The sequence below is a fragment of the Salarias fasciatus genome, chromosome 6 (genome assembly GCF_902148845.1).
Source record: "Salarias fasciatus chromosome 6, fSalaFa1.1, whole genome shotgun sequence".
NCBI classification, from domain to species: Eukaryota; Metazoa; Chordata; class Actinopteri; order Blenniiformes; family Blenniidae; genus Salarias; species Salarias fasciatus.
Window position 1 is genome coordinate 1,742,507 of NC_043750.1, and position 25,175 is coordinate 1,767,681.

At 41.2% G+C, this 25,175-nt stretch overlaps 2 protein-coding genes and 1 long non-coding RNA gene across 10 annotated transcripts in view; all 3 read right to left on the reverse strand.

Moving 5' to 3' along the window:
• Positions 1 to 301: 301 nt before the first annotated feature.
• The window catches only part of LOC115390429 (deoxycytidylate deaminase-like), a 45,911-nt gene continuing 21,037 nt past the window's right edge, over positions 302 to 25,175 (reverse strand). For 4 of the 5 annotated variants that reach the window (XM_030094301.1, XM_030094300.1, XM_030094299.1 and 1 more), the window contains 2 exons: positions 1,796 to 1,892; positions 302 to 1,160 (listed from right to left, as the gene is read on the reverse strand). In XM_030094301.1, coding sequence (XP_029950161.1) covers positions 1,076 to 1,160; positions 1,796 to 1,892 — 182 coding nt within the window. In that variant the 3' untranslated portion in view covers positions 302 to 1,075. Of the gene's footprint in view, positions 1,161 to 1,795; positions 1,893 to 21,252; positions 21,592 to 21,700; positions 21,843 to 21,978; positions 22,062 to 22,155; positions 22,219 to 25,175 lie in introns of those variants that run through there. The other variant, XR_003931673.1, reaches the window with a different exon arrangement.
• LOC115390435 (uncharacterized) lies at positions 8,818 to 18,768 on the reverse strand. Of its 4 annotated transcripts, none has more exons than XR_003931677.1 (9): positions 15,043 to 18,762; positions 13,699 to 13,774; positions 13,259 to 13,377; positions 12,732 to 13,154; positions 12,445 to 12,654; positions 11,982 to 12,163; positions 11,726 to 11,873; positions 11,405 to 11,514; positions 8,818 to 9,702 (listed from the first exon to the last, which is right to left on the reverse strand). XR_003931677.1 is itself a non-coding variant. In XM_030094310.1 (6 exons), the coding sequence occupies exons 1-6, from the start codon at positions 15,061 to 15,063 to the stop codon at positions 12,014 to 12,016; spliced, it is 999 nt and encodes a 332-aa protein (XP_029950170.1). In that variant the 5' UTR covers positions 15,064 to 18,768; the 3' UTR covers positions 11,900 to 12,013. The 4 variants fall into 4 exon arrangements, 1 of the variants encoding a protein (XP_029950170.1); XR_003931675.1 differs by having other exon boundaries at positions 8,818 to 9,705; XR_003931676.1 differs by lacking the exon at positions 8,818 to 9,702 and adding an exon at positions 9,739 to 10,319.
• On the reverse strand, positions 18,813 to 20,981 carry LOC115390473 (uncharacterized). The gene is made up of 3 exons (XR_003931681.1): positions 19,371 to 20,981; positions 19,136 to 19,210; positions 18,813 to 18,892 (listed from the first exon to the last, which is right to left on the reverse strand). It is a non-coding gene; the product is annotated as an uncharacterized LOC115390473 (long non-coding RNA).

The window sequence follows — 25,175 nt, forward strand, 5'->3', positions numbered from 1 at the left end:
AGGAGCTGCTGAGAGCATTCATGTTTTAACAAGACTAAAGGTTTTCAAGAGGCTTTCTTTTATAGAATTAATCTTAGGATTGTCTTTAAAGCCAACATTGTTCCCTCAGGTTGGTATTCTGCTCTGCTTCACTGTAAAGGTTTCCTGATGTTAACGTGCTTCATGAAACCAGAGGAGTGAGGTCTGCAGGTGATTCTCTGCAGAAACCTGATCATTTCCTCCAGGCTGCTGACATCGGAAAGCTTTACATCATTTTCTTCATGAAAGAAGTTTCTGTGATGAACGACGACGGAGAGAGAAATAAGAGTGTAAACACAGCAGACTTTATTGTCTTCACCCACAGAGAAGCTGGCGGTCAGCTCAGGTTCAGACTGCGACAGGCCTCCATAATCCCCTGAAATACTGGATTTCTGTCTTGACTGAAAAACATAAAAACAGTCATTAAAAAAACCCAAACACCATGAAATATTTGAACTTTAGCATTTTTTGAGATGCACAAGGAAACAACAGCAGAGAAACCTCAGGTGTACAGAGAAATGAAGACATGAAGGACGTTAAAACCAGAACTTACAGGCTGGAGACTGTTTGACCTGCCACACACACACACACACACATTTCTATAGTGTCAGATGGAACGTGGAGGTGTTGCTGCAGCCTTGTTTGAAGGCTCTCCCCGCTCAGCCACCAAAAAAAAAAAAAAAAAAAAAAAAAAAAAAAAAAAAAAAAAAAAAAAACAGCCAAGAGAAAAAGGTTTTGGAATCAAAGAGTGAGGAGTTTGTTCCAAGGCCGCATGCATCCCTGAACCAAAAGGGACTTTCTAAAGGAGATAAAGAGGCGGCCTTCTGCCACAGCCAGCCACAGAGGGTGAAGCGTCAAATTTCCGGTTAATCAAAATATCAAAAGACGCCAAAGTCAAGGTATCCTTGAGCTTCCCTTTGGACAAAGCGGGGGGCAAGAAGACACGAGGAAGAGAAGCATCAAAGTCCCTTTCAATCTCGTCATTCTTCCTCTGCCTCCTCGCCTCGCTCGCTCGCTCGCTTGCCCGGCGGCTCCCCAAGGTGAGTCGTTTGCATTTTCACTTGGACGCGCAGCTCAGCATCCCAGGATGGTTAATGGAATTAAAATCAATGACAATCTCAGTCCTCTTGGGCTGGAACTGCCTGCCAGAGACACACACACAGACACACACACACACACACACACACACACACACACACACAGACACAGACACACACAGAGAGTCAGGGATACACGTGGAGATGGCGTCTCTGGACCTGCTGATTCTCACGTGTTCAGGAAACAAATGGCTCTAATTGAGGCTGAGCGCTCCGGCGTCCAGCAGGAGAGCTCAGGACGAACAGACCCAGTCCGCAGCTGGCCAGAAAGACAAGCAACGCTGTAACCATGGCAACCAGCACACTCCCAGAATCACAGGAAGTGGCTGGGAGTGGGAGGAGCCTCAGTTCTGACTGCCGGTTCTCACAGGGTATGAAAAACCCAACACAAGAAGAGGGAGAAGAGAGTGAGAGTGTGTGTGTGTGTGTGTGTGTGTGTGTGTGTGTGTGTGTGAGTGTGAGTGTGTGTCATGGTGAATGCTGGAGCTGCTCCTGGTTTCTAAGTTAAGACCTTTAATTGGTTGAGGAGGGGCGCAGTCAGCAGCGACGCAGCTGGGGAACCTGAACTCTCCTGCTGGGCGACTCTGGCTCTGCAGCGCCGCCTGCAGGCAGGGTCAAGTAAGGCATGTAACAGACAGACCCCCCCTCCTCCCCCCCTGGGGGGCGGACCAGCCGCTCACCTGAAGTGGATCCCCGCCATTTTCAGCAGCCTCCGGGACGCCGTCATCTCCGGCGAGTCGCGGTACTTGTCGGACAGATACACCACCTCCTTCAGACCTGAGCGGGGAGAGGAGAACCCAGAAACATGGACGTCACACTCCGTCACCGCAGCCCCCCCAGTTCTTAAAGACCCAGACTTTGACCCTGATGAAGAAGCCACATTGTGCAGGAGGCCCAGAGCTCAGGCGTTACTTGTTCATGAGTCCTTGTCCTTACATTAGTGTGTAGCTGCCCCTTAATGCCTATTGACTCCACACACGCACACAAACACACACCTTATAACTATAAGCCAGTTTAAATGTTTAATTTAGCTCCATTCTGCCTCCAGCTGTTGTGATTTGTTTCATCCATCCGCTTTAAGCAGCTATTTATTTATTTATTCAAGACATTTTTACTGATTTAATAGCTTCAATCTGTTTTTATATAACTCTTCATTTGCTTTTTGATGACAGAGATTCAGGTAAGAGGAGTGATTTAAACGCCAGATCCAGCTCACAGTGTGGTTTCTATCAGGCCTGGCAGGATGAAATTAATTGACGGGTTTCAGAGAACGCCACATCAAATGAAGCAGGAACAACCGGAGGTTTAAAACTGGGTGGATCATCCACCAGCAGCCACGTGAAACGTTCCACAGGAGTGCCTGGAACTGACTAGGATTATGAGGTCCTCCTCCTCCAGCTCAGGATTAAAGAGGTCCTCCTCCTCCTCCAGTTGAGGGTTCAGTTCTTGAGCTGTTCTCAAAGACGAGTTAACTTCAAAGGCTGAACTCTGAACTCAGTCTGGGTTCCTCACGGAGTCAGAACGGCAGCATGTCTGCTGCCTCTTCAAACATGTTAGAACCAACCGAAGCCACGTTAATCCATCAGTATGTTCCTCCACCCGGAACACTCCTCATGTTCATGAAGGCAAAAACAAGAAACAGAAGGTGTGTGTTAAGATGTGTGTGTCAGACTCAACATGTGTGATCAGGACTGTTTTCACACAAGCCTCCAGTGGATGAAACGTTTTCAGTTTTACTTTCTTCTTCAAACGAGAACGTTCCACACCGACTCCTGTGTCACCGTCTGGTTCTCTGAAACGCTCTGCTGCTGGAAGGTAGAACCTCGATCTGCACAAGTCCTGAGGACCGACGAGTCTGAGGCTTCTGTACAGAGACAGCATCTTCAGCCTGACATCAGAGAGGGACCATCTGTGTGTGGGCGGAGCTCCGTGGGCGGAACCGCTGAGTGGGCGGAGCTAAGAGGGCAGAACCACTGAGTGGGTGGAGCTAAGCGGGCAAGTTATTTCAATTTGTTTTGAGTGAAAATGTCTAATTTTACTTGATTTAAGATAAATTTACTTAAATTTCATATTTGATCAAGATAAAAAGGCTTGATTTTATTGTTTATTCTCTGGCTTATGACCTGTGACGGAAAGATTTAATAACTTGTCTGCAGCAGGCGGCTGAAGACTCAATCGGTGACAGAGGGCACCCCGCAAGCTCGCGTTAGCTGCGGCTACAACAACTCGACAGTGAACTTTGGCTCTGTGTGCAGTTTTTTTTTCTTTTTTCTTTTTTTTCATCGACATGCCACCGAAAAAAAACACAGCTATGGAGGAGACGGAGGAAATCAGAAAGACACTTGATTTTCTCTCGCAGGACATATCAGCAATAAAGACGAAGCAGGACAAGATTCTCAAGCTTGTGGAGGAAGTAACGGAGCTACGTACTCGCATCGAAGAGAAGGACAGGAAGATCGCGGTCCTGGAGAAAAGAGTGGAAGACCTGGAACAGTATTCAAGACTTAACGGTGTGATCGTGACGGGATTAAAGATCAAACCCCGTTCATATGGACATACAGTGTCTGCTGGCGGCGGGGAGCAGCCCAGTGAGCTGGAGGCGAGCGCCGCAGAGCAGCAGGTGGTGGCTTTTCTCGCGACCAGGGACATACATCTGGATGTGGACTCAATCGAGGCTTGCCACCCGCTCCCCATGAAGAAGAACACCACACCAGCTGTGATACTGAGGTTCGTCAACAGGAAAAATAAGGCCGCACTGATGAGACAAGGAAAAAAGCTGAAAGGTACTAATGTCTATTTAAATGACCACCTAATCAAGAGGAACGCAGAAATCGCCAAGAAAGCCAGATTCCTAAGGAAACAAAACAAAATACAAAACACCTGGGTGATGAACTGTAAAATATTCATCAAACTTGATGGATCCCCTGAAGAGGCTAAAGTATTGGTTATCAATGGAAGAATTGAACAAAAATGAATGATACTGAGTCAGAATCATTGAGATGAAGCACCTGTGTATACTCAATGACAACCAATCACAGTTCTTTGGATAGCAAGGACTTAGAAACACAGCAAGGAACTCTGGAAGTCGAGCTTATGGAACTGAAATTATCTGAGTACACTGAATATAGCTCATTAGAATTGGAAAACGAAATAGACCCTGATAACATGTTTCTCTCATCTAACCCCATTAATTATAAATATTACACTGAGAATAATTATAATACTTCTGTTGAATCACAAGGGAAATTTTCTATTATCCACTTCAATAGTAGAAGTATGTACACAAATTTCAAAGCAATCAAAGAATATTTACAACAAATTAAGCATCCGTTTAGTATTATTGCAATCTCAGAAACATGGTTTAATAAAGACAAAGGTATTGATTTTGAGTTAGATGATTATAATCTAAATTATGTAAACAGAACACATAAAGCAGGAGGAGGAGTTGCTATATATGTAAATAAAAAATACCAATACAAAATATTAGAAAAAATGACAGTAACAACAAATGACATACTGGAATGTCTATCAATAGAAATTATCAGTGAAAAAACCAAAAATGATATAGTTAGTTGTCTATATAGTTCGCCGGGTTCGTGTGTGGAGGCATTCACAAACTGGATGGAAAAAACATTTTCAGAAATAAGTAATAAAAAAATATTTATTTGCGGGGATTTCAATGTTGACTTGATGAATCCAAATAACCATAAAACAACTGATGATTATATAAGTAGGATGTATAGTATGAGTTTATACCCAGCTATTATAAGACCTAGCAGAATTACCCTGCACAGTGCCACCCTCATTGACAATATCTTCACAAATAATATGGAGTCTACAAATGTCAGCGGCCTGTTGATCTGTGACATATCTGACCATCTACCTGTCTTCATATTGTATGATGACGATGGTAACAATCACAAATCACCTCAAAAATGTACATATAAACGAGTAAGAACTGAGGAGTCAATCAATTTACTTTACAATGATCTAATAGAACAAGATTGGAATGCCGTTTATAGTAAGACAGATGTGGATGGTGCTTTTGATAATTTTTTGGAAATTTTCAGTTCAGCTTACAATAAAAACTGTCCAGTCCTCCAGGTTAGTAGAAATAATACAACCGTTAAGTGTCCATGGTTAACTCAGGGTTTAAGAAATGCTTGTAAGAAAAAAAATAATTTATATAAACAATTCATTAGACTAAGAACTGAAGATTCTGAACACCGTTATAAAACATATAAAAATCGACTGACTGATATATTAAGAACTAGTAAAAAATTATATTATACCAACTTATTAAATAAAAATAACAACATAAAGAGGGTTTGGGGAATACTTAATAATGTAAATAAAGGTAGCACAAAAAATAATTCATATCCAAACTACTTTATTGATAGAAATACTGATAATTATAATATGAATGAAGTGGTAGAAAGTTTTAATGGTTTTTTTGTGAATGTTGGTCCGGACTTGGCAGCAAAAATCCCTCAGTGCAGTAGTAATAACGTGGATTCCTTAATAGAAATAAACCCAAAGACAATGTTTCTTTCAGGAGTATCTGAGGCAGAAATCATAGATGTGGTGAGCAAGTGCAACAATAAATTCTCTACTGATTGTTTTGACATAGATATGTCATTAGTTAAACAAATTTTACATAGTATCATTAAACCTTTAACATACATATGTAATCTATCATTTCAAACAGGAACATTTCCAAACAAAATGAAAATCGCGAAAGTATTGCCACTATATAAAAGTGGAAATAAACACATCTTCACCAACTACAGGCCTGTCTCTCTGCTCCCACAGTTCTCCAAAATACTAGAGAAATTATTCAACAGTAGGCTAGAGAAATTTATCGACAAACACAATTTTATTAATGAAAGTCAATACGGTTTTAGAACAGCAAGGTCAACATCAATGGCCATAATTGATGCACTAGAGGACATAACAAATAGCTTAGATAGGAAGAAATATGCAGCTGGTATATTTATCGACTTGAAAAAAGCTTTTGACACTTTAAACCATGGCATTTTAATAAGAAAACTGGAAAGGTATGGTATAGGGGAGCGGCTTCAAGCTGGATCCAAAGTTATTTAACTGACAGACAGCAGTATGTCAAGATGGGAGAATATTCATCTGGGTATTTGGGCATTGATTGTGGGGTTCCTCAAGGATCTGTGTTAGGGCCGAAGTTGTTTATTCTATATATTAATGATATATTTCAGGTATCTACATTACTAAAATTAATCCTATTTGCAGATGACACAAATATATTTTATTCTAATGATGATTATAATGATTTAATCCATAATATAAATAATGAATTAATGAAATTGAAAGCATGGATGGACATTAACAAATCATCCTTAAATCTAAGCAAAACTAAAGTAATGTTCTTTGGATACTACAATGTCAATTTAGACCCCGTAATAAATATTGATGGCGTAGACTTAGATACTGTTTCCGAAATTAAATTTTTGGGATTAACTATTGACAGCAAAATAACCTGGAAATCCCACATAAGACACATACAAGGTAAAGTCTCCAAAAGCATTTCAATCATTAATAAAGCTAAACACTATTTAGATTATCATGCATTACTGTTATTATATTGCTCATTAGTTTTGCCTTATCTAACTTACTGTGTAGAGGTTTGGGGCAATAATTACAAAGGTTCATTACATCCCCTCATTATACTCCAAAAACGTGCAGTAAGAATCATACATAAGGTAGGATATTACGACCACACTAACACTTTATTTTTGCAGGCAAATCTTTTAAAACTCCCTGATTTGGTTGAGTTTTATACAGTCCAGGTTCTATTCAAAGCTAGTAAAAATACACTGCCGGTGAACCTCCAAAAGCTTTTTATGCTGAGAGAAGGGGGCTATAATTTGAGGGGATGTGGTAAATTTAAGATTAAAGCAGCGCGGACCACCAGAGAGTGCTTTTGTGTGTCTGTATGTGGAGTTAAACTTTGGAATCAACTGGGACCAGAACTTAAACAATGTCCAAATATTCATCTGTTTAAATCCAGATTTAAAAATATGGTATTCTCACGATACAGAGGTTTTGTGCTGGGCTAATTCATAAATGTGTTCTTAATTATCAATTATTTAAAATGTTATATGTATTATATAAGACTATTCTACTAGATTACTGGTCAATTATAGTATTTAATATTCAGTCATATATTGGTGGTATTATTATTACTATTACTATTATTATTATTACTACTACTGCTACATTTGTCACTACAATTACATCATCAACATATGATACTTGATATTACTATTACTATAACTACTGTTATATCTTAATCAAGCACAATACTTTGATGTGTTATTATATCTATTATCAATGTATAACATGTTATTTTACTTTGCAAACATAAAATCAATACAGTAAGTGATAATGGTGCTAATCTTAAACAAATACATAATAAATATTACACTTACCAAGTCTTTAGTGTAGGGCAGGCAAGGGGGGCTCTGCTGCTGGGAGGCCACCACCATCTAGCAGTAGACTCCCAATTCTTGTCTTTTTAATGCACAGTACAGACACTTCCATAAGGTGGTCCTGTTGTCTGAGGACTGCCCCCCTCTGGCAGCAGGTCCATATAACACCATGCTTAAATTAAAGTTAAATATAAACAATTAGCACCATTGATTACAATTACTGGAGATATCCTTCTATATGTTGATATGTGTTGATGATGTGTTAAGGGCGGTGGTATTAATAATGGTAATATGTATGTTTATGTGTATGGGTGTTTGTGTATGTGTGTGTATGTGTGTATGTATATATATGTATGTATGTGTGTGTGTATGTATGTGTAGGTGTGTGTGTGTGTGTATGTGTATATATGTATATATATATGTATGTGTGTATGTGTGTATGTATGTGTATATATATATGTGTATGTGTGTGTGTGTGTATATATATATATATATATATATATATATATAAAGTAATTTTTTTAAATTAAGTAATTTTTACTTGAAATAAGTAAAAAAAAATCTGCCAATAGAACAAGCACAAAATGTTCTTGATTTCAGAGAATTTTCTCTTAAATCAAGCCTTTTCATCTTGATCAAATGTGAAATTTAAGTAAATTTATCTTAAATCAAGTAAAATTAGACATTTTCACTCAAAACAAGTTGAAAAAACTTGTTAAGATTTGGAGTTTTTGCAGTGTTCCAGTGCAGTAAGATATTTACACTTGTTAAGATTTCTTAAAATAAGAAAAATATCTTGGCTTTTGAAAAGACAAAAATACCTTAAAATAAGTATTGAAACACTCATTCCAAGAACCATATTAAAGGTCTAATACACGATTTTCTCGAAAAGACGAAGCCCCACGTCTGTTACTCACTTTTTGAACAACGCCATGCGCCAGGACATCCGCCCGGCTCTCCTGCTTCTCCCAGGAAACGCGGAAGTGTACGAGCGCGATCTCCTCTTCTCCGGCGTGCACGGCTCTGTTTACAGTTTCTGCGATCCGCCTCGCTCATAAATAAAGCTTTTTTTCCGAAACAGTTCCAGTTTCATTATGTCAGACTCGCCATCGGTACACGGCTACAGAAACACTCTGAATGCGCGAAAGGGAGAAGCTGATTGGGCGCAAGCACGTGGAACCGCCTTACGAAAGCAGCTCGTCAGAATGATTGACAAACAGACCCACCAGTTATTTAGGTGATCCACCCGGAAATCAAAATTGTGTATTATACCTTTAAGTAAAATAAACTCAAAACTAGTTTGTCAATTTCTTTGACTGCTTGTTTCTTACTCAATTTAAGTGAATATATTTTAAAACTAGAGCAACTAAACAAGATTATTATTCCTCATTAGCTTTTCTAGCTCAAAATGAGAAAAAGCACATATGCTAAATGAAAGCACACAGAATTGGCACTGGCAATAACATTTATTTGAATTATTCCTCAATTATGGCTTCATCCATACAGTGCTAGCAAAGATTACTTTTTGCTTCTCAAAACAAAGAACTGAAGCATTTCGTATGAACGCACAATGTGTATAACATTAAACATTTACAACATCCACAGAAGTTTAGAAATAATCTGAAGGTAATTCAAGCAACATGGCACATCACTCTGTTCATCATCATTTAACTGGTAAGTCTCCCTTCATCTTACAGTGGTAGAGCTGTGTATTATTTTGTATGGCTCCCAGCAGTACAAACATGTTTATAACCACAATGAACATTTGGGCATAGGTTTTCAACAACATCAACAAGGCATTTACCCCCAGCCTGAGCAGCTCTACTTCTCAGTAAATCCCTTCCACTCGGCTATGGCTCTTTTGTATGACCCTGTGGTGTCGCGGTCATGGATATTGTCCTTCAACACTTCTGTCTGAAACACAGACAGAAGGGTTGCCACACACTTCGGATAGGTATGATGCAGGGTGTAGTAAAAAGCCAGCAGATAAAGCAGACCGTGACCAAGGTCTTCTTTGGCAAAGGTGGTGATGGGAGTTGTTCCAATTGCCACAAGACAGCGAGACCCATCAAACAACAACAGAGGGCTGGGGAAAGACCTCTTCTGGAGATAGATGGCAGGATCTTCTAAGAAAAATAATTATTCAAGACAGAATGAAAACACTGAAAACAGAGTCTAATACTAAGATTGTCAGATGACATTATGTACACCCATACACTACCAGTCAAAAGTCTGGACACACTTTCTCATTCAACTGAATGTGAAAGTGTGTCCAAACTTTTGACTGGTAGTGTATGTCTATGATAAAACCACAGTAGCTGTTAAGTTTAGTCATTGAGTTGAAAACGAAGTTGTTCATTAGAAGTAACAGCATGCGTGTGGTTAAGCAGATCATCTTCTATTTTTACAGACCACTGATGGAAAGGTGTCCTACAAAAATAAGTCTGTTTGCAAATGAAGTCATGGAAAGAATAGCCTGTGACTCACTCACTGTCTAATGGGTGCAGACAGGTACACACTTTGGGAAATACTGTATCGCCTGAATATAGGACAATGTTGTTGTTTTTTTCCAGAAACTATACAAAATGGTGTTGTACTAAAATAGAGGACTAGATTGTCATTAAACATCTGTGCCACTAGATGGAGTCAAAGTGTCAGTGACCAGGAAGCAAATGGAGCATCACAGTATTCTGATGAAAAATGGAAGAATGTGACCACCTGGAACGATGTAGCTTGAACGCTAGAGAAGTGAGCAAACAACAGAGGCCAAGTTTTGATGTCAACTTTAAACTGATGGTTCAACGCAGCAGAGTCAACAAACAACTGCCAAGCCGCCAACATACATTAGACTGAATTATTAATGCTCATGAAGTTGAATAGAACTTGAATTTGATGGTTACAAAGTTATTTACATTCTTAATGCAGTTACTGAAACCTTTGAGGCTACTTATTTGTTGCTTATTCACTGAGTCATAGCCTCAGATTTTGAGAGAGGGAATATAGTTTTTTTTTATTTAATACTGCAGTAATATTTCTTGATCTTAAATCACACGAAGTGTTATCTCTGTTATGAGTTTTTCTAGAATAATTGTACAATAAAAAGTTGTTTTATGAGTAATCTTATTGTCTTCAAAATATTTTTAGTTTCACAAAGTGACATTTGAAAAATTGGGGTCGTCTTATAATCAGAGTCATCCTATATTTGAGCCAATATGGTATTAGAGACGACACAACAGTTGAAAGAGTATTTGCAAATTCCAACTAAATTAGTTATTATAATTACTATTATTTTTCTGTGGAAATTACATCACTGCACATCACCTCTTCTTTGTCTCCTATTTTTCTGTAGCATTCATCTGCCCCTCGAAATTCTGTTTTCCATTGCTGAAGCTTAGGCTGAGTGGGAAAATGCTGCTGTATTGCTTTATTTGGAAATTGAACAGACTATCTTGGAGCTTTTACTGAATATGTTTGACTGTTACTAACATTACATCACTCAACTCTTTCCTGCCGTTTTGAAGAGGAATATTTTTGTGGGTATTTGAATTCAGTTTTTTAGGTGTCATCTGCAGCATGGCAAGTCATCCTATGTGACAATATAGCGCTACAGAGGCTAGAGTATTAATTTTCGTAGTGTAAATTTGGTTATTTTGCATATTTAGGAGAAGAGATGCACAATAAAAAAATGAAATAAATGATGGATTCCTCACATTGTCCCTTTCCATGTCCTACCCACATCCATTACACACCATTAGAGACAAACAAAAACAAAATACAACGCCAGACATACATTGACTGTTGACAAAATGTGAACAAAAGTCTCACCTCAAGGACGAGAAGCAATGCCTCATTGGCATGTCCCAGTTTTTTCGGGGGTGCAGTTGGAGATGGGAAGAGCGTGGGGAGTGCTCTGAACAGCGCAATGTAGTAATCCACTAGAATAGAATAATCAGCTTTCAGTTCAAAGCTACTAACTTCAATGTCAGCTTGACGTTGAAGTCACAGAAAATTCTGCTCACCATGAAGAATATTATTTTTCTGGTTCTTTTTAATCAGCTTTACATTTAGACAACATGCACAATCCAATTCATGCCAATGTGTGCGGAAGCAGTTACATGGTGTATTAAAGACAGCAAAATGACTCACCTCCACCCAGGTTCATGGGTGGCTTCAACACCTTCTTCCAAACACCATAAAACTGCACCATGGAGTAGAACTCCTCACATCTTTCCTTTACTTCAGCTATGAATTTGCTGTTTCCCATGTCCAGGATCCGTCGCAGCTCATCCATCACCTATAACACAAATAAACTTTTAAACATACAGCATAGCCTGTTTTAAAGAGATGACAAAATCACAGGTAAATTGCTTCCATGATGAAGCTCTTTGAAACATGGATATGCCTCCAAAATCTTTGTAGCCTTGTCCTCTTCTTTCAGGAGATCAGTGTCAATGAAGGCTCTTCTTGCCTGAAACTCAAGGTCAAGGATTTGGCAGACAGCATCTTGGTTTGGTTTTGGTTTTTTATACATCTCCTGCAGAGTCTTGTAATGCCTGGCCTGTGTTGCCAGGCTGTCCATTTCCGCTAAAAAAAAAAGAAATTAGTAATGGCATCAGACACGTCTTTCTGAGTGGGTGTTAGCCGGCATGGATACCATTGTTTGTGTTATACTTTAATTATTTGTGCTCTGTTGAGAGCCAAAAACATGAAAACAAATGAAGGTGTCTCAAATTGCAATACATGAAAACCTGATCAAAATTTAAATGTAAACATCACTATCTGTAATGTCATGATTTCTACAACTATCATAAAGTTACCAAGCCTTTATGCCCATTATTACTGCTATAATTATAATTTTCACTTACATGAACTGTCACGATCAGAGCTGCTCTCAGGTGGCAAAAGAATAGTTGATCCACCACTTGAGTCTGCATCACGCTCTGCTTCCTGGTCATTTGGTGAGAAGTCGACACGGCCCCTTTTGTTTGGACGGCCTCTTTGTGGGGTTGGCCCCTGCCTCTTTGTGGGGACTTCACATTCAGCATCCTCTTCTGAAGATAATTGTACATGCTCATCTGTGGGGAAGCACAGTACAAATGAAAACGTAAACTAAAGCGTCTAAGAAGACATGGCAAAAATTCCAATCACTTACATGTTTCAAGGGTCCAACTTTATCCTGTAGCATGGGATAATACTCCACTAGTCTCTTAGCCATGGCAGTAACTTCATGCTTGCAAGGGTAGCGGAGCTCTTCTCCTTGCTGACTTGCTCTCAAGATAGAAATCATGCTGGTGATGGTGTTCCTCACTAGCCTGCACCTCAGCTCTTTGGACATGGTAGATTCCTCCTCTCTACCAATGCGGGCCATCTCAAAATAGTGCTTGCGAGCTAGTTCCAACTCGCTGTCTGTATAGAGCACACATTCTGGAGGACTGGGGAGCTGCAGGGTCTTCTGTGGATTTCTCTTCACCAAAGGAGTAGACACCTGGGGGGAGATTGGAGGTGCTCCTTGAGGTGGGGAAACAATTCCTGTTTCACCAGGGTCTGCTTTGTCTGGTGAGGTGGAATTCTCATCCTAAAAGACAAAATCAAAACATAGTTATTACAAGAGTTAACAAACCGAATTACAATCAGCATGTATATATAGGTGTTTTCAGAGCAAAGCAGGCTAAAAGTTACCTCTTGACTTATAAGACCCCACAGTTGTTTCCTCCTGAGAAAGTTCTCTGGCCCAGGAAACAAGTCTTTCAAATCATCACGACTGAGGGTGTGGAGCAAAGCCTCATCAATGTTGGCAGCTGTAAAGAAAGTTCAATCATGACCAAACTCTACAGAATTTTAAGCATTGATACCATTTTTTAACCTATACATTTATTTCTAACTAATAAATTTAACAGTATTAAAGTTGACAAGGCAAAAAAAAAATCCAAGTTCTGAGTCCGTTGGTTATTTCATCTCTTAACTAGGACATACTTTGAAGAAATCAACTTGGTGTTTTGTGATTGTGAAATATTTTGAATTAATTGTGTTTGTAAGTGACAGAATGCTTAATACTTGCATTGGTTAGCTGCAGACTTCCATTAATATATATAGCTTTACAAGTTCTAAACATTACCTACCATTTAGAGTGGATAATGTGTCGTCATCCAAGCCATCCATGGTAATCTTTTGTGGTCCTGTAAGTTGCTCCTTTACCTGGAGGACAGGAAAAAAAAAAGGAATGTAATGGATAAGTTAGACCAGACAACTGTAGACAACGGTATTGATTTTACAGTCCAATAACCGCCTGTCACGTATCCTGTATCCTGCATCCTGCAGCTGTCAAAAGCGACACCTTATATGATGCCAGGAAATGGAAGTTACTATTAATTTATCAATCACTACATTAAAACTATGTCAGTATGGCGACCTTTAGCTATGATGAAATATAATCAATTCAGCTTTGTTCACAGAGTCAAAACATCGATCCATCTACCTATGTACGGCTTAATAAGCATTTAGGTCGCAGGGATCTCACTTTCTCCATAAACTTTGCCCTGGCTTGTCCATTATCTCACTCAAGATTGACAAAATGAAAAAAAAGGACTGCCGAAAAAAAGGGTCGCAGGGGTGGGGGAGTATAACTCAGCCTTAGGGCAATGGCATGGGACACCTGTACAGGTCACCAGTCTGCCACAGCACTACACACAAGCATGCTCACGTTCACACCTAAGCCCTGCACATTTCTGTTCTGTTCCTACACAACGTTACCAAGTGCTGACAGCAGACCGCGAGCAGATAATGTGAGCCTCCTAACCCATAAAGTAAATTTCCCACGTTATCGTCAACATCCCGCCTATACGAAGCAGGCTTTCCACCAGACCTTTTCAGTCCGGGCGCCCCGCCTGCGCTAAATGCTGCAGCACCCGGACAACGGAGAGGGGAAAAAAAAAAAACAGCGCTCCACGCAAGTGCCCTCTCTCTCTCCTTCGGACGGTCCAAAGAAGCGTCGCGCTAGCCGCTAGCCCCCTCCCAACGGTCCAAAAACTCAACCCCCCCCGGCCGCGCGCGCTCCCCCCTGGCCAAACTTGTTTTCCTGCAGGAAACACTGCGGAGCTCCGCTCTATGGAGGTGCAAACCTCCATTCAAATACGCAAATCACTACTGCAGCCCGACTCTCTTCTTCTGCTAACTGACGTTGAGCAAGTCGCCCTATATTAGCGCCCTTCTCCCCATGATTATCTTAATTTTATCAAACGTTCATCGAGAAATAATTGTATTTTTCATGGCGGATAATTGTAGAAATACTTAATGAGACAGTGCAGAATATAACTACGAACTTCTCCTCGCACTGCGGAGCATAAAATCAAAGTCAACTAACGTTAGCTAGTTCCCTAGATAGCCTTTAAGTTACAGAGGACAAAATATTTCCACAATGAGTACAAAAAAAAAAATAAGATAAAAGTTTGTGGGAAAGTTCTTACCATACAGTCCAGGCGCAACATCCAGATCCAGTTTAAACCGGCTGTTCCCTCCTTCCAACAGATCGAGCAGACGTGACCACATGAGCGCAGTGATGGAGGGGGGAGGGGGGCTCACGCAAAACATGTCAGTCTGTGTTAAATGTATATATAAAAAATAATATTGTAACGGTGGGGCGGCGACGTGAGGAGGAATGTGTCTGCTCTTTAGGTTCCAGCACACCGCAACTCTATTGTTATAACAACTGAGCTATGGGCGGGTGCGGCAATGGTGGCTGCGATGGCGATGCGACACGCAGCGACGGTGTGGCTCAGCTGCGACCCTCTCCATGTCGACGTCGTTTCGTCTGCGTTGTTCACCGCGATGCTCGGCGTTGATGCTTCAGCTGCGATCTCCTCCGCAGCCGCGAAGCAGCAGTGCTCCTTAGCAGCAAAGTTAGCCACGAGAGGAGGCTTGCGATGCCAGCCGGTAAAGCAACGGCACGCAGAAGGACACCGCTCATTGATTTCAACACGCCAAAGTTTTATTGTTACAACAACTAAGCACTTGCCTCTGCCTCTACTCAGCTAACAGGCAGGCCAGGTCACTCTCACACCAACCCTTCTTATTCCTGGTCCGACATAGCTTAACATAAAATGGCATCAACACATAGAAAAACAATTACTTAACACATGTGGAACGAAACAAAGTACATTTAAACACAAAATACGGCATGAAACGGCCCGAACAATTCCCTCCCATGATGCCTTGCGGCACCAAACACACAGTACAACAATATGGCGGCCCCCAGCGGCGCCTGCCGCCGCTACAATATGTAGCTATAGTGGGCAGATATTATAGCTATAAATTATACGTTGACTGCCAAACCTGCATTTGTTCCTTTTGCATTGCGTTACTAAGGAGCCTGTTATATAGTATAAATACCCTCCCCCACCACACTCCTGATTTGGTATTGACCTATGAGCCCGCCAACCACATATCAGGAAGTTGAATGGTGCGGTTTGAATCGTCCGGTACGTGCATTAGGTGTCTTCAACTTTTGATTAACTTGTGCTGTCTGGGCTTTTCAAATACAGTCTTATTAATATTTGTGTCGCTAAGCTAGCAAGATTTGCTTTTGAGCTCAGTAGAGATTTTCATTAGCTTAAAGATCCTCTCTCACTTATCAGCCGACACTGAGGTTCTTTCTTGGCGGAAACACCATGGCCTGTTGGAGGTGTGTGATTTGTTTGGTTTTTGTTGCCTTAACATTGAAGTCTCTATTGAGCCATATTAACATAGCGCACAGTCACAATCCAGATTTCCGTGTTATTTGTGGAATTGATGGCTGCACCGAGGAATACAGAGTCTTTAACTCCTTTTACGACCATATCAGACGCACACATACCTTGTATTTTGCGACTGGCCACCCACGCACTGGATGGATGAGGACACCTACATCTGACCTACCTCATGTTGGAGGTGAACATGTTGACACACCAATTTTTTTGGACTGTGCCACGCAAACACGAGGAATGCAAAGAACCAACAGTGAAGTCAACACACCTGTCATCTCAAATGAAATGTCGAGGCCAGAGCATGAGGATTTTCAGATTCCACATACTGAAAATCAGGTAAGCTGTCTTGTCAGTGTGTTGCATATTGTTGGTCAGTTAAAACATGATGTGAACCATTCTAACCTCTAATAATAACATATCTACAGGAAAGAGCTGTAATACTAACAATACTAGACAAATTCGGCATGCCACTTTGTTGTTTCCTTTGCAAAAGCCTTCTTGTTTGGTGGAGTTCATGACCCAGATCTTCAGAATCACTTGCATAAATTTCTCCCAAGCGAAAGACTGCTGCCTCTTGAAGAAAAGTTTTGCTTTTGGGGTCCAGAGCTTGTATTCCTCTCATGATGTCACAATTGTCTTTTGAGAAGCGTCTGTCTAACTCTCCAAGTATGGTGTCCACAATAGGGTAGAAGATTGTTCTCCTGAAGGCATCCTTGTCTGCATCCTTGTCTCCCTCCATGCATTTGCGCTGACCCCATGTAGAGGCTATTACAAACCCACCAAGTCTGGAACTAACTGTTTGAGACCTCTTTTTCTCTGTACTTTGAATGGCTATACTGCACTCTGTGGCAGTTTCTACAATGCTTCCCCACAGATTATCAGCAAATGTCTCACTTCTGTACTCCTGAAGAGAGTCTTTGAGTGCATTGACTAAATCCACTGCCATGGCAAGGTCAAGTGAAGGAGACTGGAGCATGTCAGACAGGACTTTTGCATCCCCAAGGAGCCTTCGAAAAGTTGCAAGAAGACTGATGAAGCTTAAGTCTCGCTGAGTCAGCAAACCTCGAGCATCTATGGATCTTTCCCCACTATTTTCAGTTGTAATGTCATGCAGAACACGAAGCACAGCAGGTAATCGGTCCATTAGATTTCTGCAGGCCAGGTATCTACATGCCCATCTAGTGTCACTTAGCTTCTGTAACTCCGGTGGTGGACCTTCATACATTTCCTTTTGCACATCCAGCCATTTATGACGAACATATGATCCAGACATGTACACATACAGTTTCTGCAACAGTGCAAAAAAGCAGTCAGCCTCTGGGACTGCCTTCACAGTGTCAACAAGCACCAAGTTCAAACAATGTGCATTGCAGTGTACGTAAACTGCATGTTTGGCGTCACTCTTTATTCTGGCTGCCACTCCAGAGTGTCTTCCACTCATAACGGACGCTCCAGCATAGCCTTGTCCAACAAGATTGGATCTGTACTCAAGTCCATATCTCTCCAGGCAGTGGATGATTTTGTCCTTGAGTCCCTCTGCATCTAATTGCGTGGCTTGTTGAAACTCGAGAAAACTTTCGTGCACTGCCCCGTTATAATAGTACCGAAGTACCAGTGAGAGCTGCTCCTTTTTTTCAAGTCTTTGGTTTAATCAGCAGTAACAGAGAAAACTTCACTTTCCTTCACTTCCTGAATGATCTCCTCGTGAACCATGTTTGCTAAGCAATCCAAGATTTCATTTTGTATCACACTGCTTGTGTACTTTGCATTCTGCTTTCCTTTCATTTTTTTCTCTACCACTGGGTCATGCTTTGCAATCATTTCTAATATTTCTAAGAAGTTCCCTCTGTTTGCTGCCTCCTCTGTTTCACGGTGACCTCGTGCAATGTTTTGTGTTGCAGTCAAAAGGAGTACTTCAGCCACTGTTTCATTATATTTTCGATTCTCATGTACTTTCTGGTTATATGCTTCATTAAGGACATCACGTATGGAAGTATCTGTTAGGGCTGCCTTCTTGTGCTCACCCCATGCAAACATGGCATTGACATGACCCTCTGACTTTTCATGTCCTTTGAATCCACCATCTTTAAACATTGCCTTTTTCCAATGAGAGAATCCCAGAGATGATGTAAATGCAGATGCCTGGGTGTTTGGCAAAGAAAAATGTCTGCATGCAAAACAGTACGAAGAGTTTTGACTTTGTGAGTACTCAAGCCATGGGTATGGTTTGTACCACTCGCTTTTGAAGGACCTCTTCCTGTCGCCTTGCATGGTTTGCGGGAAAACGCTGAGATGAGGCTGTGTGGGACCTGCTGCTCTGGACTGTGAAATGTCTGTAAAATATAAAGAATCATGATGAGGACTTACTTCAGTTTTTACTAGGTTTTATTCAAAATGGCAAGTTGCAAAGTCAATATGTGATCCGTATTCCAATGTTACTGAAATAGAAGGAAGTCATAATGGTCTGTGAACTGAAAGATAAACTGTCACAACATGCCGTGAGGTCCAGGCGGAGCGGCGTGTACAACATTAGGAGGTTCTCTGTCATCAGTGTCACCTCTTGACTTGCTAGTACCTGAAGCAGTAAAACCAGTAACCATCACACACATAGACTGAATGTGGACAACTTAGTGTCACATATTTCCCTTGATTTAGTATTGAGATTTTCTATGTTTAGGTCTGGGGTTTTCTACAACTAATATACACAATTGGACAATCTTTTTTTTTTTTTTTTTTTACAGTAAATTCACTAAAGTATGCGAGAGTACACAATAACTTAAAGTAACATGTTCATGAATGACCTCTGAACCTGACATACCATGCTGAGTAGCTGGAGTTCCACACAACGCTGGTTCACAGTCACTCTCCTCCTCCTGTAAGTGTGGCAGGTCAACTGTGGGAATACAAGGATAGTTTAAAATGACAGACAGACAGGCAAGTGTGCACGCACGCACACGCACACACACACACACACACACACCACACACACACACACACACACACACACACACACACACACACACACAATACAAATCTTATGACCTATGACCTACCATGCTGGTCTGGGGGAGTGACTGCTCATCCTCACTGTCACTGGGTTGTTGGCTTGTGTGGGCCTTTTCACTGCTGCTGGTAGACGCTGTGGCTGACTCCGACTCTTTCCTTCTTTTAAGGAAGAAGCTCTGAATATCTTTGCTTCTCTTCATATTCTTTTAATATCCCTGGAGGAAATGCAATTCAATCAGTCATTCATGCAACCAATCAATCATTTCATCAACCGGTCATTCAATTCACTTCTAAGTATAGCTATAACTAAAATATCGAAGTGTCAACAGTCTTTAAAATTATATTTTTTATTCATAATAGCACAATAAACACACATTGGATCTCTAACATTTGTGGCATTTGAATGCAAGTTGATCTGCCTATTGTGAAAAATATGTGAGCTGTGAAAATGAGGCAAGTCCTTAATCCCTAAGAGGAAAAAAAATTCTCTTAACAGCATTTAAAACACAGCAAATACGGTGCTGGCATGGAAAAAAGTGCTGAGACAACCCTATAAGCCCGAGCGCCCCCAAATTGGGGGCCTGACAGTAAACATTTCAGAGATTGTCTAATAATGTGCATTATTTCTGACAGAATGTCGTGATGCTTACCATCAAATTAAACAGCAGAACCTGGGCGAACCAAATATATCAGCCATTATTACACACCCCAAACACAGCTCAAACACCAACTAAATGAATTATGAACCATATTCGTGACCGTGTCAACCCACTTGCCGAATTATCGATTCTGGCGCTATGAAACATGATACAATTCACACCAACAGCCTCTCAGACGAGAGCTGAGACTCCGCTGGTTACAACCATACCACTCAAAGCCTCTAAAACCACAGAATCCGCCGGAAAATGCCACTAAAACAGCCAAGAGCAAGATCGCGTTTTCAAACTGCGGTATAAAAATCGCCACTTACCTTCACTTCTGGCCATATAAACTCCAAGTTGTGCGTTTATCGTCCAGCGGGATCGCTTAGCTTAGCCAGCTAGCCACCTCTGACGTCAATCGGGGCGTAAAAATGAGCCCTAGGCCGTTTCTCAATTCTTAGTCCGCAAGTGCGCACTCGTGGACTTGGAGAGTACACACCTGTTAGTCGGACTTCGAGTCCAGACTTTCGACGAGGCAAGAACGCATCGAAGTTATTGCGCAATTGGAACATGCGGACTTGATGACTTCATCGTGTGTCTACAACGCCGATATCTGATAGTTGTCATTCATTCATACATTAAAACATTGATCAAAGAGCAACATAAGATGAGAGTTTATAGTGGCCAGTGATCAGGAAGCATTAGAGGAAGAGAGTAGTTGTTGTGGAACAAGTTTATAAAGCAAGTCGCTGCATTAAATATTGGAAAAAGGTTAAAATGACAATACAGGATGATCTACACAGAAAAATGTGGCAAAACTGCTTGTACCTATTCTGTCTCATAAACGCTGTGTGTAATACAGCGTCACTCTAACTTGGAGCCTACCTGCCCTCCTAAACAGCTTTTCAATTAGTGTTTAACTACTTGGAGCTGATCTCAGAAGAAATGCAGCTGATCAGACGTTTCTACAAACACAATTATTTCACTTTGTTTTACTGCCTGTCATACCTGTGTGCCTTCTGTCCTCCGTCTGCTCCGGTCTTCATGTGCACTGACTTACATGAGTCTAATATACATTATATAGTTAAACACATCATTATCACTATTCAGTTCTCTCTTCAGTAAATACATCAATGTGTTGCAAAGAGAGATATTAATCATAAACAGATGTCTAACAAAGTCAGGAGTTCAAGGAAAATGTATTAAACTTCAACAGAACCTTCAAGAATAAAAGCAAAAATAAGTGGAAACATCAGGAAGGTTTAAAAAATGACATGTTTTTAAATATTCAACAGTTCTTTCTTTTATTTACCAGGAACAACAACAACATGAACAGGTCAGTGATAAGGAGGTCATGTGACTCCAGTCTTCAGGGGTTCCTGGGAGAACAGATTCTACAGATTCTGCTCCAGGAAAAATCCCCTTGATGGAGTCAGGAGCTCCGGTCTGGTTCTGCAGGGTTCTGCTGGAGCGTCCTCAGTGTTGTGGATGAGCTGATGAACCTCATCTCAGTGATCCACTTCCAGACAGGAGCAGGTGGAGGAACCTGGAGCTTTGCTCTCCTGGTCTTCAGGCATTTCTCCATCCTGCTGGAGTCGCTGATGAAGCCACATCAGAATTCTTCCTCCTGCAGAACCACAGAAACAAATTTTACCTAAACAGAGAGTTTCCCCTCCATCATACCGAGGGGTGTTGGTGATGCCAAAGGGAGGTTTACTGAGGTCTATATTGACAACCTGGGATGTGATGAGGCCCTGGTCCTGCTCAGATCCACCATGAACCAGCTGGTCCTGTCTCCACCAGCTGGGTTTCTGCTGGGTGGAGGTTCAGACTCAGACCTGCAGCACCCAGCCTTTATGACACCAGACTGACAACCTGCTAGAAGGAAGAAAACTTTATGTCAATAACCAGAAACACAAACATGTCCACAGTGAATTTTTACCATAACATCACAATTTATCAATCACAGGAAGCCTGTCTGGCGTCATTCAAAGTACAGAAACAGGTCTGATACCTTGGATCAGGCCTTCAGATTATGCCTCTTATATTTATATCTTGTTTGGTGTCACAGCCGACCCTGCAGACGTCCCAAAGTCTCTGAGGAGGACAAAAAAAAAGAATCACACTCTACCAACTCAATATTTGTATGAATAATTCATACCTGCATTAATTGAAGCATGGAAAAACAAACCTCCCTCCATCCACATCTGGCTGCAGATCACCTCTGGACCAGGTTCTGGTTCTTCAGTAGTCCCTTGATTGAAATAGTTCATAGTTTTTTGTCTGAATGCACAACATTCACCAATATAACGAGTAGAAGACATTAGCATCACGCTACAGTCCGGCATGTTTACATGTTTAAGCATGTTCATTAATGTGCACTGTCCCATTCAAATAAACACATAAAAATTAAATCACATTAAAAGAAATACTCTGAAACAGATTACACTGGACCAAGACACCGGATTCACACAAAACGATCAATGTCTCATGTTTAAGCACAGCGGAGAGTCGCAGCCTGCTGCAGCCGACATGCAGCAGCTCAGCACCGGGTCGCCTCGTTAAGCCGTCCGGTCCCCAAATGTCCGAAATCGTTGGAAAAAAATTTCAAATAAGCTTGATGTGGACAGACTGACCCCATATCAACATTCTAAACAGCTATATTCTCGCCTAAAATACCGTTAAAACTACGTTCTGTTAAATAATAACGCTAATATTTCATAGTTTTTTTTACTCACCGCTGTGTGTTTACACCTCCGGCATGTCTTGCGAAACGCATTCTGGGTAATTTCGCTTCTCAAGTCTGCACAAGTCTGGTCCGATGCAGACTCGGTAAAGTGGGCGGAGTTAGTCACATCCGGGTATTTTATGCGGACTTGGTGAGATGCGAACTTTGAATTGGAACAGTACTTGGTCTCTGACTGATGACGTTTCACGAGTCCGTGAGTTCACAAGTAAAGAGAAGTACGCGTATTGAGAAACGGCCATAGTTAGCCTCAAGGAGCTCTGTGATTGGTCAGCGCCATACATGTTATTCTTCGCCATGACGGTGTTTGCTTGTTCTGATTGGCTAACAGAGCTGTCAATCTCATGTCGGTGACCCCCGCTGCATTCTATTGGCTCAGACGGATCTAACGACGGACGGGGTGTCTGTATTCATGAAGCCGCTGCGGAGGGAGCGCCTGTATAACAGAGGCTTAGCGCAGCAGCGCGTCCTGCAGAGCGTGACAGACGCTCTCTGTGAATTTCCACTGGGGTGGCCAAAGGGGTGGCCAATGAGATTTCAGGGGTGGCACGGGCCACCCCAGGCCACCCCCTAAAATCGCCACTGCCGCCACCTACTGTATCTCTTGGTGAATGTAAATCAGAAGGCCTGGATCTGCTGTTGTTAGTGTATGCCTGCAGAAGGCGCTGAGTCGCAACTGTCTGTTTGACACTTTACTTTACTGCGTCATCAGGAACGGACAGTGAAGGCCTCAGGCAGATTTCTTTTTACCCTAGCAACAGATGATGACTGAAATCTGATTGGTTAAATGATTTAATATGAAAAAAACATGTCTGGAAGCAGCGCAACCACGGGAAAACTATGAAAGGAACCGGAACATACCGTTTGGAATCATTTAGTAAGTATTTATGGACAAAATATAATTTACATCAGTCTGTAATTCAAATACTTTTTCGGCCAGCAGAGAAGGCTTTGCAGGCCCTGACGGCCCACCACTCTTGTTGCTCTGACAATTTGACTATAAAATGATCCATAGATAAACTTTATCTATGGACAAGAGTCCCGTATTTTGTGAGAGGAATACACAGAAAAAACACTTTTGATGTATTTTTTTTTTTCAAACTTTATGCTAAATTTAATTGTTGTATATCTGGTGCTGTTAGGGCTGGTCAAAAAAACAGTAACGGTATTCAGTATTTTCAACTGAGGGAAGAGGATTTCTTTTAATAATTCTGACTTTCTGAAATTTGAATAGCAACTGCCTATGGTTCTAGGACAGTGAACATTTCATTTACATCTTCTTCAGAGAGTTCTTAAGGATTATGTGAGTTGTGATGGACAAACATTATCTCATATTTCTTGTTTGTCTTTCAGAGGAGTGTCGACAGTATCGTCTCAAGGGCCCAGCAGTATCAAACTACTCTTCTGACTACCTTGTGAGACGCAATGAAAATGATCCTTGAAAGACATTCAGACAATATGGAGCAGCTCCAGGAGGAGGCCATGGCAACACTGGACAATTTTCAAGATCCGTTCTCCATGATGGCCACGACATACATGCAGGACAGCACCATCCAGAGGCTTTTTAACCCAGTTCAACCAGAGGAGGCCGTGATGTCTCCAAGGGTTTGTAGAGTTAAGAAAGGACATTCAAGAGTTCTTGCCATCAAAAGCAAAAGTTTTTACTATATTCCCCTAATTAAGTCTTGAGCAGCTGTTGTCCAATCCCAGGGTTTTTGATATGATCAACACTCTGAAGTTCCAGAAATACAAATACAAGGACAAGGCAGATATTCTTCAAAAAGCCAAGAATCTTAAAGGAACTAAAATCTTCATCAACGAGGACTTCACTGAGGCAGTTCGGCATAAAAGGAAAGAGCTGCTGCCAAAAATGCGGGCTGCACGTGAGCGTGGTGACATTGCATTCCTGAAATTCGATCAACTTATCATTCATCCTCGTGCCAGCACTCCGAAGCTCCCCTGTGACACCTGATCTGAGGACCTATGTATATAGAATGGCTGCGACTCAAGTTTTACCTCTGTTTTAATTTTGCTATTTTAAGATCTCATGGTTTTACCTAAAAAAGGGTTATTAATCGCTCATTTAAACATATGCAGTTTGACATCTAAGGTATTTGAGCTGTCCCGTTTAATTCATTTACATCTTTTTAACATTATTGCTGTTTCTGAGACGCACCTTGATGGCACTATTGAGGATTCTGAGATTGCAATATCTGGGTACAGTATTTTTAGGAAAGATAGAAATAGGAGAGGAGGCGGAGTAGCCATCTATGTCCAAAATAACATAGCTGTCAAAATTAGACATGATTTAATGTCTTCATCTCTTGAAGTACTGTGGCTGCGTGTTCAACTTCTTCACTGCAAACCTATGTTGATTGGCTGTTGTTATCGACCCCCGAGTGCTACTGTTCAATATACTGATGACATTTGTCAAGGTCTTATGAATGCTACCGACAGACCAGGCG

What these genes read in the sequence shown, in the direction of transcription:
- LOC115390435 (XM_030094310.1), bottom strand. Translation starts at nt 15,063, where the DNA reads ATGTTGCGCCTGGACTGTATG. An exon ending in TGTTGCGCCTGGACTGTATG is followed by an intron (nt 13,775 to 15,042) that starts GTAAGAACTTTC and finishes CCTGTCCTCCAG; the next exon opens with GTAAAGGAGCAACTTACAGG. An exon ending in AAGTTGGACCCTTGAAACAT is followed by an intron (nt 12,655 to 12,731) that starts GTAAGTGATTGG and finishes GCTTCCCCACAG; the next exon opens with ATGAGCATGTACAATTATCT.